This window comes from Drosophila nasuta, chromosome 2R (genome assembly GCF_023558535.2).
Source record: "Drosophila nasuta strain 15112-1781.00 chromosome 2R, ASM2355853v1, whole genome shotgun sequence".
NCBI classification, from domain to species: Eukaryota; Metazoa; Arthropoda; class Insecta; order Diptera; family Drosophilidae; genus Drosophila; species Drosophila nasuta.
The window spans coordinates 16551513-16567802 of record NC_083456.1 but is presented as its reverse complement, the minus strand read 5'-3'; the positions used below and the strand labels follow the sequence as shown (position 1 = coordinate 16567802).

The following is a 16290-nucleotide window of genomic DNA, read 5'->3' as shown; positions in this document are numbered from 1 at the left end:
CAACAGAACAGCAACAGCAGTGATGAGGAATATGCGCAACCCGCTGGGCTGATAGCTTTTGTCTGATATTCGATTTGCGGTCTATATTTCCTGCTGCTGTTTCTGTTGCTGTTGCTGCCAAAAGAGACAAAGCACACCAAAGCAAGAAATTGAGCCGTGGCAAGTGCAGAACCTTTAAGCCAGATACGTGTACAACAAGGCCAAAACTTTGATGAGTACTAGTCGTATACTCGATATGAGGACATAAAACGGCATCTGCAACTAAAGTGATTAAATTAATATTGGAAAAAAAATAAAGCAGCAAATATGTGAAGTAGACACCAAAAACAAACTCTACTCTCGGCTCAATGGACCTGAGCGCCCCTTAAGAAGCAACGCACGCAGCGCTTATAAAATGGCTGCTGCACACGCGCCACACAATCACTGTATTATCCTGCATGTGAGTGTGTGTGTGTATGTGTGTGCTTGCCTCTCTCTGTGAGCCTTTTAGTGGTCTGCGTGTGTGTGAACGCCCGCTGGTTTGGCCACGCATCATAACATGTCAATATACTTTAACTCCCAACGCCATTAAAGTCAAAAGCTCCACGGGGAATTTTCAAGGCAATGACTGTTGAGGTGGCCACACCATCCAAGGACTAAGGACATTCCCCTTCACCTTCTCCTCCTTCTTATTCACTCTCACTACCACTATACTATACCCTATAAGGTTGCAGCAAATGGCATACCATTACAGTTTGTATATATATTTAATGTTGCCAATTTGATATTACATTTTATTTTCTGCTTCGAGCAAATGCTGCCAAAAATTTAAAATACAAAAATAAAATAGAACAAATATTTGTACTATTTATATTTATTGCTTAAGTTGCAGATGTGAATATCAAAAATGTAATAAAAATTGGCATAGAATTGCAAGACTGCAGATAAATATTTTGTGAATAGGAAATTAAGTTCAAGGATTTAAACTGGGTTAAAATAAATTTTATAGCAAAGCTGTATCCATTTGAATCAGTCATATAAATAATATTATATATATACGGGTTGATGTGCAATTACCCCTACATCTTAAATAAATAAAGTTGGCAGATTGAATAGAAACAGTTAACCAACTGAATATGAGTTCATGTACACTGAAGAAAAGACCAATTCCTAAAATCAAGAACATTTGTCTTAAAAATTGTGTTCTTAAAATGATCACTTAAAGAACAAATTCTTAAAACTAAGAACAGTTGTCTGAAAATGTCACATTCTCGAAATAAGACCAAAAACTCTAGATTTAGGTTAAAAAATTCGGTAATCCATCAAAATTCCTATACAGTTTTTATCTGTTTTCGTTCATAGAGTTAGTCAAGTAATCGCGAACTATTCTTCATTGCAGTCAAAGAAAGGAGGAACCCAGGATGGGTTAAAAAGCTGCGCCTATCGATGATAAGTATTTCATATGTAGAGTGATTAACAAACTAAAACTGAATCTGAGATGAAAATAATAAAATGATATAATAATAAATTAACAGATTAGTAAAAAAAAAACAATATATAATATTATATATTATATTATGTGAAAATTTTATCATCCATTATATTATAATTGGTCTTAAAACTATAAGTTTTTTCTCGTAGTTCTTATTAATAAACTTGGGTTTTTATCAAATGTTCTTGAAATCAAGATTTGTTTTCTAATATAAAAACTTTTATTTTCTTGACGCAGTTTTTAGACCAAAATTGTTAGTGCTAAAACCAAAATCTTCACTTTAGAACTTTATTTTTCAGTGTATTAATTAAATAAAAAAGAAATATATTCAAGATAATTTTAGAAAAGTTTAATGGTTATATGCAGCTTTAAATTGAACGACTAAACTAAAAACACTGCTAGATACTTATGCAGATAAACATTTACTTTAAATTAGAGGGTATTTGTTCTTCACAAATATTTGATTTATTCTGATTTCTGATTTTCGGGTGCGACAATGGCAGCGGCAAGAGGGAATACAATGTGAGAAAAGTGTATAAAAAACAAAGAAGAAAAAAAATGACGAGCAAATGTTGAAAATCGAATTTTACAGCGTTGTGCGCTTCAGCTAAGAATCCCGATGGCAGTTGACTTTAGCTGGCAGACATGCCATCATTTGATGGTATATTAAAGCGTTTTGTTTGTATTTACATGCAGGTGGGCGACATTTGTTTATTTGTATTTGTATTTGTATTCAATCAGCGTCAAGCGAGGCGCCAAAACACAATAACAACAAAACGAGAGAAAGAAAAAAAGAAAACGGACAAACGATTTAACAACAAAAGCCAAAAGCTGAGCTGAGCTGAGCGGGCAAGTGAAATGTGATGGTAAATCGAATCAAATGAAATAAAATAAAATAATGGCACTGGGTCGCAGCGATATCAATGTGTGTGTGTATGCAAGAGACTGTAAAGGTGTGTACGTGTGTGTGTGTGTGTGTGTGAATGTGTGCGCTGTCAGCCGACATTTGAGTTGCCATTTGCCAATGTACTCGAAATTGTAGCAAAAGGTGAGTGAGACAGGCAGCTCTCAATTCGAGGATGTTGATCACCTGCTGCAAATATGACAACGAGACAAACGAGAAATGTATGCACACACACACACACGCACACACACTAAAACACACACCTTGATTTCCATCTCTTCAACAAGCTAATGAACTCAATTTCTGTGTGGACTTATTACCTAATGTCTGTTATTTGGAGTATTGACATGAAGCTAACACGCAGCCTGATTACAATGTTATTACATTGTCATCAAGATTCAACGTTGTGTATGAAGGTAGGAAGATGCCATAAAACTATCTAAACTGTAATATTGCCAGCAATAATGATGAAAATAAATAACTGTCTGGGCCAAGGGTTGCAAGCACACATGTCCTAGACCTAGTAAGCCCCACAGCAACAGCAACAGCAACGGCAACAGCGACGGCAACAGCCTGCTTATGCCGTCGGATGCGACGGCCTTCAGTGTGTGCTAAGCCCTGTTACACCTACTACGAACGCTCCATTTGCTCGTTAAGTTCATCGCAGTGGCCGTAATGAAGCTATAATTAGATAAGCGCAGCAGTAGTCAGTCAGTCAGTCACTCAGTCAGTGAGTCAGTTAGTCTGGGAGTTAGGCAGGCAGGCTGTTTGTAACCAGCTGAAGCAGTAACCAGCTGCTCTGACAGCCAAACAGTTCACCAGGTTAGCGATGCTGATGATGATGTTGCTGATGCTGATGGCGTCGTGTGTGTGTATCTCTTAGATACACAAAACGAGCTGTCGCTGGCATTGTATTTTTAGCGACAGCAGCGAGAAACGTGCAGCAAATGTAACAAACGTTTCGACTAACCAAATTCCAGCTGACAACCAATGGGTGTCCAGCCATTAGCCGACACACAACACACGACACACGACACAGACACCCGTGGAGCCAATGTGGACAATGGACAATCGCAAACACACACACACTCTATGGCACATAGTCCAGTCCAGTTCAGTTCAGTTCGGTCTGATTATCATCCGTCTCCTATTTCTTTTGCGTTTGTGTCACTTCGTTTGTTTGACATTAAGCACATTGTGTGCCTGTGTTTGTGTTTGTGTCTCTTTGAGTGCCAGTTATACTAGTTGGAATGCAAACAATGAGTTGTCGCAACTGGACAACACTGCGTATGCGTTATGACGCCACTTAAGTAGTTAAAGTTACACAGCGTTTCAATTTACATATGCAAATCGATTGGCTTAATTACTAAAGCAGTTCGATTTACTAATATGTCATTAGCTTAAGAGCAAAACAATGTTCAAGTGCTGAATTGATTACACTCCTACTCAAAAGTTTCTTCGAAATCAAATTTCGCACAGTGAATTCCAATAATGCACGTGCTGACCTTAGAAAAGTCATCATGCCATTCCGCAGTCATATTTTATGTCCAGCTCGACTATCAATCAAAAGCAAACATACAAAACTTGAATCGAAACTCATCCTGCTCACTGCAGCTCGCTTGGCAAATTGTGTTGTGAACCTTCTTTAGGTCTCGTCTAAGTGACCCTGACACTTGCAGCATTCCCCCCTGCCCTATCGATCAGACAGCTTTAAGTTGTTATTGCTGTTTGGCTGTTAATAGCATTGTTAGGTTCTTCCTTTGCCATATTGTGGGCAATTAAAAAGCCAAAGGAAGCGTCACTCGATAGCTAAATACTCGATACAATGAAAATCAAAACACAGACATGTTTTTCTGCTTAGCTCTGCTCTGCGCAGTTCAGCTCAGCTCGACTGGACTGGACTTGACTTTGGCCATCAATCAGACAATCACTTAATTAACTACTTCAAAGGGCATTGAAAGCAGAAGCAAACTTAAATAGACGCTGGCAAACTCGACAACTTTTTCGATCTTTGCTCAGTTCAGCTAAGCTCGTCTGTTCATTATATTTGTGAATTGTTTGCACCATTTTATGTGGCATCGATTGAAAAAGTTGCTGAACAATTGAACCTCTTGGCTGCCGCACATCTCGTGTTTTGGGCAATCAGCAATCGTTTGGCACAGAGCGTTTAATTAAGTGCCATTGAGGCGTTCACAGTTTTGCCTGCTATTTGATATACGATAACTTTTCTCTCTCTCCCGAAAATGCGGCTCAAAAGCAAAATATTATGGCACATAATTCATTTGTGAAAGTTTGTATTGAAAACATGAACGATTTGGGTCGAATGCTGCCGCAGGTTGTTTCAACAAATTTGATGCTGGATTGCACGTAACCTAAGCTCCTGTGCGGTCAATTGTTGAGGGAGTCGGGGAGGAAACACAAAAGTTAAGTAATATTCAAATTGTGGCCACAGTTTCGGGACGAAGTTGCAACTCTGTGTGTGCGTGTGTGTGTGTGTGGAAGGTGTGTATAAGTTGTGCTAAGCGAACGCAATTTGCCAAAAGCTATGAACTTTGTTTGTTTTGCACAACTTCCTGTTTGGCATTTGCAAAGGTCCAAAAAGGTAAATTACAATCAACTAAAGCTTGGATCGCATGCTGAAAGGAAAGAGAGAGAAACAAAGAGCGAAGGAGAGAAGTTCTCTTAATGCACAATAAATCGAACTGGAGTACGTGACACTTAGCTGCTTAATTAAAATGAAATGCGCCATGGAAAATTCTCTTTTACACGCAAACACACACAGACCAGCCAAAAAAAAATAAATGTAGGTGTTTTAACATAAGTAACTAAGTTCTCACATAAGCAGCTTATGAATTCATGAGTTTATGCATTACATTTGTGGCCATAAATGTTGCATACTTTTTTTTTGGTGTTGCTTTAGAAATGAGATGAATTTGCTGAGTTTGCAATTGTTTGATTTGAAATTACATTTAATAAAATCATGTTTAATCTATTTATACAATATTTATGGCCAAGCAAACAAAAGCATAAGCTGCTGTTATATATTGATTACATCAATTCTGTTTGTATTGCGATATAATGAATCTTGTAAAATAAAAAACGAAAGCGAAAACGAAAATGAAAAACCATGATGTGTAAATATACAATATGCTGCCGCAGTAATCCAACCACCTTCCCTTGCCCCCCCTCGATATCCATCACAAGTGCACATACACAATAACAACAGCGGTTATTTTGGTACGTGAAATATTAATTTTCTATTTTGAAAATCACTCTCAAGGATACGCGCCGTGTGCCTTGTGCCTTGTGCGCTATTTTTAGGCAAGTTCCACAAAATAAATTTTCAGCCAGGCTCGACCCAGAAAAACTGATAGCCAGACACAAAAACCCGAATGCGTTGCTCGGGGGGCCATTTAAAGCATAGGAAAACTATTAAAATTTATGCGTGGCGCGCGAGGAGCAGAAGGAGAAGTAGGAAGAGGAGCAGGAGGAGGAGGAAGACAAGTCAAAGTCGATGTCGAGGCAAATGGAGAACAATTCAGAAAGCATAAAGACAAACTGTCGCGCCGCCAACTGCCAACGGCCAACAACACACGACACACGCAGAAGCAAAAAGGACACTTGTGAAAGGACATGAACATGTTAATGCTGTCGACAAGGCATTGGGAAAGGTGCCACGAGGTGACTGACGTCGGTGTCTTGGAGGCCGCAGGGCGCGCACAGGTTTCGCTTTGAGGGTTTCACAAATCCTAACCACGTACTTTAAGGGATAGCAAAGCAGTCAGTGAAATAGAGATGAAGATTAGGATATTGCCCAAGCACACGACAACAAACCAGCAGCAAGAAAACTTATGAAAAAGCCAGCAGCCGCAAGCTTGAACACAAAAGGGGCAAAAATCCATTTAAATACTTACGTGAATGTGAGCACAGAAAACCGCTGAGATGATAACTCATACTAATGTTTGATAAATTTATATATATTGTGTTGTTGTTGTTGTTGTTGTTGTTGAAACCAAGTGAACCCACTCTTAACAATTAAAAGACTTTTGTGGACGGGGGTGTCCCACAATATCATAAAGAAGAAGCCAAAATGCTTACCAGAGATTTTTACCGACGCTCTTTTCTTTTCCAGCGACCGAACTTAATGCTTTCAACTTGTAAAACACTTAGCGGTTATTTTGTTTTTCTTTTATTTTCTGCTGGGATGCAGAGCAGCAGCTGAGCGTAAACAATACACACACTCACAAACACCAACAACAACACACGGACACACACACATCTCGACTTCAGCGAGTCCTTGTGAATGCAAACTCCGCGCGTGCCAAAATTTTTTGGGCAGATAATTTAAAGCAATTTAGGTGCAAATTTGCTACGTTTCTTTTTCGTGCTTCTCTTCCCTTGACTTGACTTGGCTTGAGTTGACTTGACTTGAGTCGACGTGAAGCAAGAAGCGAGCGCCTAGTGGCGCGCACAGGTGTGCACTGGACGTGTCTCGCGGACCAAGTTAACAAATTGTCGAGCTGGCGAGCGCGTGCACAACCGACAGGAGCAAAGGACAACGCACGACTGTGGCAAACGAATGCCAAGCGACGAACACTCTGGGTGACGAACTAGAAAAAGCCGAACGGCAGCAGCGACAGCAGCAGCAGCAGTTGCTTTATAGCCCATTGGCACAGCAGAGCGTCGTCGATGTCGTCGTCGTCGGCATTTGTTGAAAGTAAGTTAAAATATGAAAAAGAAGTAACAAAAATAGCAGCAGCAAACGCCAGCGTCGGCAGCGTCAGCAGCGACTGCGGCGGCAGCAACAAATAAATCGCTAGTAGATTATTCGTGCTGGCACTCAGTTCCCCCCGCTGATCCGTTTCCCGCTTCAACTCCGACTGTGCTGTAGGAGTAACACCCACGACCGTCCCGCGCCGGCACCACCAGCAACAGCAGCAGCAGCAGCAGCGAACGTCGCCCACTCCTTTTTATACCCGCTACCCATAGGGTAGAAGGGTATTATAACTTTGTGCCGGCAGGAAATGTATGTAACAGGTAGAAGAATGCATCTCCGACCCTATAAAGTATATATATTCTTGATCAGCGTCAACAGCCGAGACGATATAGCCATGTCCGTCTGTCCGTCTGTCCGTCTGTCCGTCTGTGTGTCTGTCCGTCCGTCCGTATGAACACCTAGATCTCAGAGACTATAAGAGATAGAGCTATAATTTTTTTTCGACAACATTTGTTATGTTTGCACGCAGATCAAGTTTGTTTCAAATTTTTGCCACGCCCACTTCCGCCCCCGCAAAACAAAAAAATCGAATAACAAGCGTAATTTTAAAGCTAGAGTTCCGAATTTTGGTATATATAATAACTACTATAGTAGTTATGATTTCTGAAAATTTGGTTGCGATCAGATAAAAATTGTCGAAGTTATAAAAGAAATATTTTTGTATGGGCAAAAACGCCTAGTTACTAGGGGTCTTAGTTGCTTTGGCTGACAATCTGGTATATTGTGCCGTCTATGGTATATTTTGAATGCGGTACTATGTCGATATACCAAATATACCATTTGGTATATTTTTAGTATTTTTGCAGTATATTCGGTATATTTTGAGAAAATACCGCAAATTATATTTATTTTATTCAAAATGGGTAGCGGGTATCTCACAGTCGAGTACACTCGACTGTAGCTTTCTTACTTGTTTTGAAGTGCGCCTGTGTGTATGCTACGAAAAATTGACAGCCGCAGCAAAGGGGACACATTTGTTGTTGTTTTCGGTGTTGTTGTATTTGTTGCTGTTGTTGGAGCCTCTTTTGGGTAAGTAATTTTCGCTGTTTCTATTTAATTTATGACTCGTGTTTTTCTTGTCTTTTCTTCTGGTTTTGGTTTTTTTTTGTTTGTTTTTATTTGCCTTTTATTAATTTGTTTATTTGTGCGAAGCGATGCCTTGCGATGCGTTGCGATGCTCATTTCCCATTTTGCCAGTCGGTTTGCTTTTTAAACGTTACTTTTTATGTGCTCCGTAATAAAAACTCAAAGACTCACACACACACACACACACACACATAGTCAATGAGCTGTATATAGACAGCTTTATGCACTGCTGTATCACCTATCCATCCATCCATACACACAAGTATGTGTGTGTGTGTGTCACGGTTGTGGCTTCCTGTTGCTTGTCCACAGAAAATCTCTGCGCGCATTCTGATCTCAGCGTACACAATGCAAAGTTTAATGCAAGGCGAGATGAAATTAAATTAAGCAAGTTATAAAGTTACACTGTAAACTTCACTTTACTTTTCATGGCTCAACTTAAAATCTTGACCTCCAGAACTTGACTCCGATCAATAAACTTGAATATGATTACTACTTTATGGTTTTCTAATTTCGATTTTTATTTCTCAAAATTGTCCAAATCGTTAATTGTTTCCTTCATAATGTTTTAGCCCTTTTATTTTCTGCATCTTATTTCCCATCGTAATGAAATTTGGAAAATTCATTTAGAATGACACACTTTCAACGTTTTTCAAGTTATAAGCTAATATCTTGAAATATATATTAGTTATTAATATAAAATTGAGAAACAATATAAAAATTGCAAAAAATTTTTAGTACAGAACATCCAACTACTAAAACAAATGTAAGAAGTCCGGCATCTCTGAAATCTAAATATTTATACTATATATATGTAGGCAAAAATTTAATATGCACAAATTTTAGCTATTAAGAAGGAAGACAGCACAATTAAATTATTGCAACCAAGTCTATATATTAAATTTAATCTGAAAAATCAGTTGCATTCTCTGAGTGTAAGCTTAAGTTGGCGTTGACATCGTCGTTGCAAGTTTGTCTAGTCCGCGACTTATCGTTGCAAGCGAAAATTGCTGTAGCAACCCCTGTTGCATGCAGCCAAGCCAGCTGCACTGGCCGCTGTTTTACAAATTTTTCACTTTTTCGCTCTCTTTTGTTGTCTCCATTTCTATCTCACTCTGTTTTGTTTTCACTTATAATGAACTTCAGTTAATGCGACGATGTTCATTTCGCCATGCTGTCATTCGCTCATTTCGCTTGCACTTAAAACTGTTTTGTTAGCACTTTGTGTCATTTTTATGGGATGTGCTGTTTACGTCAACTAAAATGGGCAATGCTGCCTGTCCGTCTGCCAGTTTTGCTTGCCTACAGCTTGTTGCTCACTTGAGGCAAGTGTTATATGCCTCAAAATAACCCATACGACATGTTGAACAAGCCGCATAAAGATTATATGCAGTACGCACATATTTTGATTTACTGTTGCGAGCCACTTAATAGACCACAAAAGCTGCGCAACACCATAAAGCGAAACGAAGAGAATGCCACAACCAACAAGCAACCAGCAAATGGCCACAAATGACACGTTTGGTGTTAAATGGAGGTCGCCACATGTGTAAGTATGTGTATGTGTATGTGTGAGTTAGAGTTAGAGTGTGTGTATGTGTATGTGTCACAGTTACAGCTAAATTGTTTGTACAACATTCATGTACAGCAAACATAAATCCCATCCTGGCTGGCAACTAAACGTGCGACGCGAAGTGAAGCGAAGTAAACAGTGTTGTCCCATTCCTGCCTGCCCAGCAGCATGGCAATTAAAGCCACTACGTCTACACACACACACACATGCATATGTGGGTGTGTTTGTGTGCGTGCGTGACGCCTGCGCCCAGCTCAAGTTTATGTTAGCCGAGGCCTTTATCAGCCTATGTGACTCAACAGCTCCTGCAGCTCATTAGCGAACTGTAACCAACGGCAAATCAACTTAACAACAACAATGTGTACACATTTACACGAAATTGAATTCACCCACATACACCCACACACTTACACACACACATGTTGCTGCAAGGAGTATTATGAAGTATAATCACACATACGCACACTCATATACACCTATACAGCCGTAGGCCATGAGCTGCAATAATCAGCTGTGGCTTTGTTAAACATATACATACGTACATATATGCGAATATACACTTTTGCCTTCGAGACAAATTGTCTCGACTTGAAAGCACCCACAACAGATGCAGCTTAATTGCACGGAATCGTCACACGTTGCTAGACAACAGACAACAACAATGCATGGCCGGTAACGACTCCCTTTCTCTGTCTGACAGCCAATAAAGAAAAAGCCAATTTGCTTTAGCTTTCACATGTCCGCTTTGTAAACACGCAGAGAGTAAGTTAAAAAAGGACGGCAAATACAAAGCTTTTATGAACACTTGTTGTATCTTGTTAGACGTTACAATTGCAGGGTTGCCACATTGCTGCATTCAATATGAAATATTGATGGCATTACTTTTTCGTAATATCTGGCAATATTGTCTCAGATACAATTTTTTTCTGCGTAAAATATATGACATTTAGAAACAGTAAATATCTGAGCCTATTTTTCCGGTAAATAATATGTTATGTTAAGCAATGAGAAGATTTTTTCATTATTAAGTAACGGTAAGATAGATTTTAGTGTAATTAATTTAAATTCAGATGTTAATTCATGGAAATTTCTTATCATTTGATTGTTCTCCTCCCAATTGTTTTTACCCTTTTCTGTTCAAAATAAATTTTTTATTAGTTTTAAATCGACTTTCCGATGTCTAATTTTTTCAACTAAAAATACCAATACATTTTTGTGCATACGGTCTTACTGATGTGTTGAACTACAAAAAAAGTTAAAAAAAATACCGTAGCAAAACAGAGCGTCATTCTTACAATTTATTTTATTTTTGTAAATAATATAAATTATTGAGTTAAAACACTGCAAATATGAGTGACGCGAAATGTGACATTCACCCAGTACGATAACTCGCTTTTTTATATTTTCAAGATACTGCCCCCAAGTACAGCTAGAGTAGGAAGAAGTAGAAAAAAGTATCGATACTCTTGGCAAGCTCAGCGATCAAGCGCTTTGAAACGTTTAACATATTGAAAGTTAAAGTTTATATTTATTTAGTTAAACAAAATATTTGGCATAACTGTTTGTGCACCTGTTATGATTCAATCCGTCAGTTTGGAATAGATACTCGGAATCCTCGCTGCATTTAGAGTCCCCAATTCACAGCAGTCGACAAACAACCGTTAGATCGGCCATATTAGTTTTGTGCCTACTCGTTAACACGCGTGTTTCGATCATTTGCGAAATAAAAGAATTTTATTGAAATCGGCAAATTAAATTTACGTAAAAAAAAATGACTTGTGTGGTTTGTGGAAATGCGGCCACTTTTATGTGCCAGCGTTGTACCGAACCTTATTGTCAAGCTTCTTGTCAGCGCTCGGATTGGCAGCGACATAAATACTTTTGCACAACTATGCCGTAAGTGTGATAGGGACATTCATTAAATGCGTACGATTTGAATTGTAAAAACTGCGCTATCATTGCAGACCTCTCATTAACCGTACAGCGGATGCTAGGAATGAAGGAACTTCGAATGTTGATGGCTCCGTTAAATCGTTGGAGAAGTCAATTTCTAACTGCAGCATTGACTACACAGCCAGCGAGGCAAAAAAACGATAATACTTCATCAATCAACACTAATCTAAGTTGTGTCTGGCGCACAAAAGTGTTGCCGAATGCAAATGAATTCTTCGAATGTCGCATTACTTACGTTAACAATAAGGGCGCCATTTGGGTAGTGGAATCATCGAACATTGAGCGCCTGGAGCGCTTAGCTCAGGACATGGTGCTTAAGGATACATGCCGCATGGAGAACTTGGGAGTTGGCGATCTGGTGGGTGTTAATTGGAGACAGCAATTTTATCGGGGCGAGATAATGCAAATGCGAGATAATGCAAATGCAAATTGCGTCATGGTACGACTCATTGACAGGGGCTGTATGATCAAGTTCGATATTGACGAAATCTATTTGGCTGTGCCGCTCATGGCCGAAATTGAAGCTTTTGCTTTCAAAGTGATGCTACCTCAGAATGTAGAGCACGAGTTTTACGAAAACAAGACAATCTGCTTGCGTCTGTTAGGTACCAAGAACCAGGACGGCATCTTGCTCGCTGAACTCAAGGATAGCTCAGCACCCTTGCAGTTGCTGCCCCTTCAAATGCTGGCGAAGAATGCAGGCGTATCTTGGTTGAAAAATTTGGAAACCAATGTGGAGCGCAAGGAGCCGCAAGTGGCATTGATGCAAATTAAAGAGTTGAACCAGCTCAACGAACAGCTAGAATCCATTTTGAACGGCACCGATGCTCAGCCATTTAACATACAATTTCCGAACGCTAAGCTTCCAATCTTTGTGGCAGCTCGCACCAAACAAGGCTTACGACGTGCCTTCTTGATCGATTTCATTCAAGAGCCTATCAAATATTTGATTTACGAAGTGGATGAGGGCTGCTTCTCCATCGTTCATGAGGTGCTGCGCATTCCCAATGAGATGTTCGCATTGCCACTGCGAACATTTGCCATCATGTTGCCCAAAGAACATGCAATCGGCCTTTCAGACTTAAAAGATCTGGCAATAGAGTTTGATGAAGTGAACATGGACAACGCTTGTGGCACATTATTGGCACACAACGAGAAAATTTGCGCTGTGCGCGTAGCCAGCTTTACGGGACAGTTTGCTAAAGAGCTGAATTGCAAATACTTTTGCGAGCCAATCGCAAGCGGTAGCTTGGTCTACATTACAAACGTTGTTAACTATCAAGAGATTTGCATAAGCTCTGTGAAAACCAAGGAGTACTCTAATATATTCACGCAGCTGCAACAGAAGTGTGCTCCATTTGCCAACACTGACGAGATTGAAGTCGGCAGCATTGTGCTTGTTATCTGCCCTAATCGAGGAGCTTATCGCGCAGAGGCAAGTAACATAATTTAATTTGAAGCGTTCTCTTGTAATTCAATTTATCTTTTGACAGGTTAAATCCAAGTCGGACAACGAAAATTACCGAGTGCTCAACATTGACACTGGCATTCATCACCTAGTGACTGCTGCATATTTGCGCAAGTCTTGTGCATTTTTGGAGCATTTGCCAATTAGTCTTTGTCGCTCTAACATCAAAAACATCTGCACCATTCCATCGACTGCTGTGCCCCCAAATACATCAGCTCTCAATCTATTAATAAATCTCTATGAGAAAAAGTCGGAACTGCTCGTTGAGTTCTCGGACTCCACATGCAGCACTTTTGATTTAGTGGGCTTTAATGAGGAGCCGCATTCGCTAATGGCTCGGATGTTACCCTTGATGTTTACATCGCAGGAAGCCCCAATGCCAATCTCTGCCTTACCGCCTTTGCCACCATCGCCACCTAGTACACCGAGTCCGGCTTTGGCTCTCGATGCAAAGGCTAAGCCAATCAAACGTCATTACTTTGATGACATGAAACACGAGCTTTTGCCGTTTAACCAGGAAATCTCAGTTATGATTCTGTCTGCTGTGGATATGCAAAAGACTGGCTTTGTTTTTGGTTGCTATTTTGCAAATGAGAAGGTAGCTGAAAATTTTCAAAATCTGCTTAATCTTGTGGCGGAGATTGGACTTTCTGATCAGCAACTTTTGCCTGGTTATATACCCAAGTAAGTAACTAAATGGTAAATTAAATATACCATCCAATTAATATATTGCTTTACTTATAGCGTCGGGGAAATGTGTCTGGCAGTTTTCAGCGAGGACAATTCTTGGTATCGTGGCGTTTGTATTGAAGTCAGCTATAATGAAGCGAACATTCTGTTCTGTGACTACGGCAACACGGACATAGTTTCAATTGAGAATATAAAACCTATTCCAGCCAATTTGGTAAAACCAATATTTACAACCAAATGCTTCATAGACGGTGAGTTCGTTTTAGACTTTATAGATTTTAGATTATTTTTTATTCGATTTCAGGTTTTGACAAGTCTGGTAAATTCAAGTTACTGGAAGACTATCTTATTGCCAAAAATAAAATCAATTGCATTGCTTCGCTTGGATCGGAGCCCAACACTTGTCTTATACGTATTCCGACGTTGGACAAAATATTATCTAAGGAACTTGTTTAGGAATTGGCTTCCTACTTTTACTTTATATCAATCTAATTTTAATTTCAATTCAATTAATTAATTTAAAACAATGACGATATGAAGAAGTCTAATATTAATTTCAATATAATTAATTACTTTAAATTCAATTTAAAACAATGACGCTATGAAAATGTCCCGATCTGTTTTGTTTACTAGTTTTAATGTACACCAAATGTGTATTGCGCTATCGACATTCGAATTATGAAACTAAATAAATTTAATTTTTACGTTTTGTTTAAAGATTGAGATCCATTATTTATTTGATACAAACATGTACAACAATATAATACAACAGCAAGTGTAAAACAAAATTTAATTCTCCTGCAGCTTGGGAAGCAGTTCTTTTACTGCTTCGAGATCGCGCAGAGCTATCAAACCATTCACATTGCGCTTCCAATCGGAGTCGGTTTCCACTTCGAGATACTTTAATGGCACGGGCTTTTGTTCCTTGATACTTTCGGCATAATTGAGAACATCGCCTCCCAGAGCACGAAGAATAGCTTGAGGTGCACAGGTGTCCCATCGGAATGTGGATCCCTTGCTAAGCAAGTAAACGTCCGCATCATTGGTAATTACCTTAAGTGCTTTATGTCCAGCTCCCGCTGAGAAAGCAAGCTCGTATTTTAGGTCACGAAAACGCTGAAGTATTTGGGCATCTTCAGAGCTGGAAAAAATGCCAATCTTGCCACGGTCATCGTGGCCAGGAAAGTTATGGCAGTTGTGGGCCTTTGTGTTGGCCAAACAGACGCCCCAATATAATGAAGTGCTGTACACATGCTCTTCCAGCTTGTTGGCAAATGGCTGTGCAACTATGCCAATAACTGGAACGCCAGAGTCGCGTTCATAGACACCAATCAACACTGTGACGCAATCCAATCCCGTCGATGTGATTCCAGGAAAGTTGGTGAACACAGTGTCTCCCGAAATGTACTCGGCAGTGGCATCTAAAATATGATAGTCAATTTTAATTTACACAAGATTCATTTGCAGAAAAATCGCTTACCAATGGGATCAATCCAAATGCCCAAATTGCTGTAGTCAAGCTTTGCTGGCAACTCTGGGAATGTCAGCCAACTTAGCGTTGTCATATACGACCTTACGATGCACTTCAGCAGCAAGTGAGTTGGATGCAGTTTGATGATCATCTCCAAGAACAGCGCTGAGGCACGCTGCGGTTGCGGCTTCATTGTCACCCACAGCAATTGTCACTTTCTGGCCCAGATGGTTTGTGAAATTTGGCGACTCTTCACCTTGTATGGCATCGCGCATGGCTGGAAACAGTTCACCAATCTCATGCTTAATGGTTTCCTGTATCAGCACATCAGCTAGAGTTTTGAAGTCATGTTCAAAACGTTCGTTAGCCTCGGCCCCAGTTTTCTCCTGGGACCAGCAGAGCTAGCAGTTCACTGTTGGAGCGACATGTGCGTGCAATGTTTGCTGCTTTCTCTGCACAGTTAATTAGTGCACGCAACAAATTTATATTTTCACCCATTCTGCAAGTTCTTATTAATTTTAATTAGTTCTGCATCACTTTTACGGCTTTATTTACTGCTGAACTGCGTGACCGTAGGTTTCGTAGTAAAATATACCAAGGCACATTTAGTATCAACAGGTACATAAATGGGCACACTGCTACTCACGATAGTATCGCCTAGCTGCAGACGCATTATGTGTTACTCGATATTTATGGTGCTGCTAACTTAGTTTGGAAATTAGTTGGTGTGAATTTTAATAAGCAACTTACTAATAAACATTAGTTAACTTTAGATTTTTTAATTATTCAGAATTTGTATAAAAATACTACAATTTTAAGTAGAATATTAGCAATACATGTACTTGTGATGTATTTTGCATTGTTCGGTTATTGCGTGCAGCTAAATTCAAACTGTAC

At 39.6% G+C, this 16290-nt stretch overlaps 3 protein-coding genes across 4 annotated transcripts in view; 1 reads left to right on the top strand and 2 right to left on the bottom strand.

The window, feature by feature from the left end:
* The window catches only part of LOC132784802 (octopamine receptor beta-1R), a 28909-nt gene extending 21983 nt beyond the window's left edge, over positions 1-6926 (bottom strand). For both annotated transcript variants that reach the window (XR_009632285.1, XM_060790661.1), the window contains exon 1: positions 6474-6926. The gene's annotated coding sequence lies outside the window, so the exon portion shown is untranslated. The remainder of the gene's footprint in view (positions 1-6473) is intronic.
* A 4318-nt stretch (positions 6927-11244) lies between these two features.
* Positions 11245-14639, top strand: LOC132785533 (uncharacterized). Its single transcript, XM_060791672.1, has 5 exons — positions 11245-11707; positions 11776-13199; positions 13258-13916; positions 13977-14173; positions 14227-14639. Exons 1-5 carry the CDS (start codon positions 11605-11607, stop codon positions 14376-14378), a joined length of 2535 nt encoding a protein of 844 aa, XP_060647655.1. The 5' UTR covers positions 11245-11604; the 3' UTR covers positions 14379-14639.
* LOC132785534 (inositol polyphosphate 1-phosphatase) lies at positions 14629-15964 on the bottom strand. Its single transcript, XM_060791674.1, is given in 4 exon segments — positions 14629-15343; positions 15403-15460; positions 15462-15782; positions 15784-15964. Coding segments are annotated over 4 exon segments (1119 nt in total). The 5' UTR covers positions 15892-15964; the 3' UTR covers positions 14629-14711.
* Between the last annotated feature and the right edge of the window lie 326 nt (positions 15965-16290).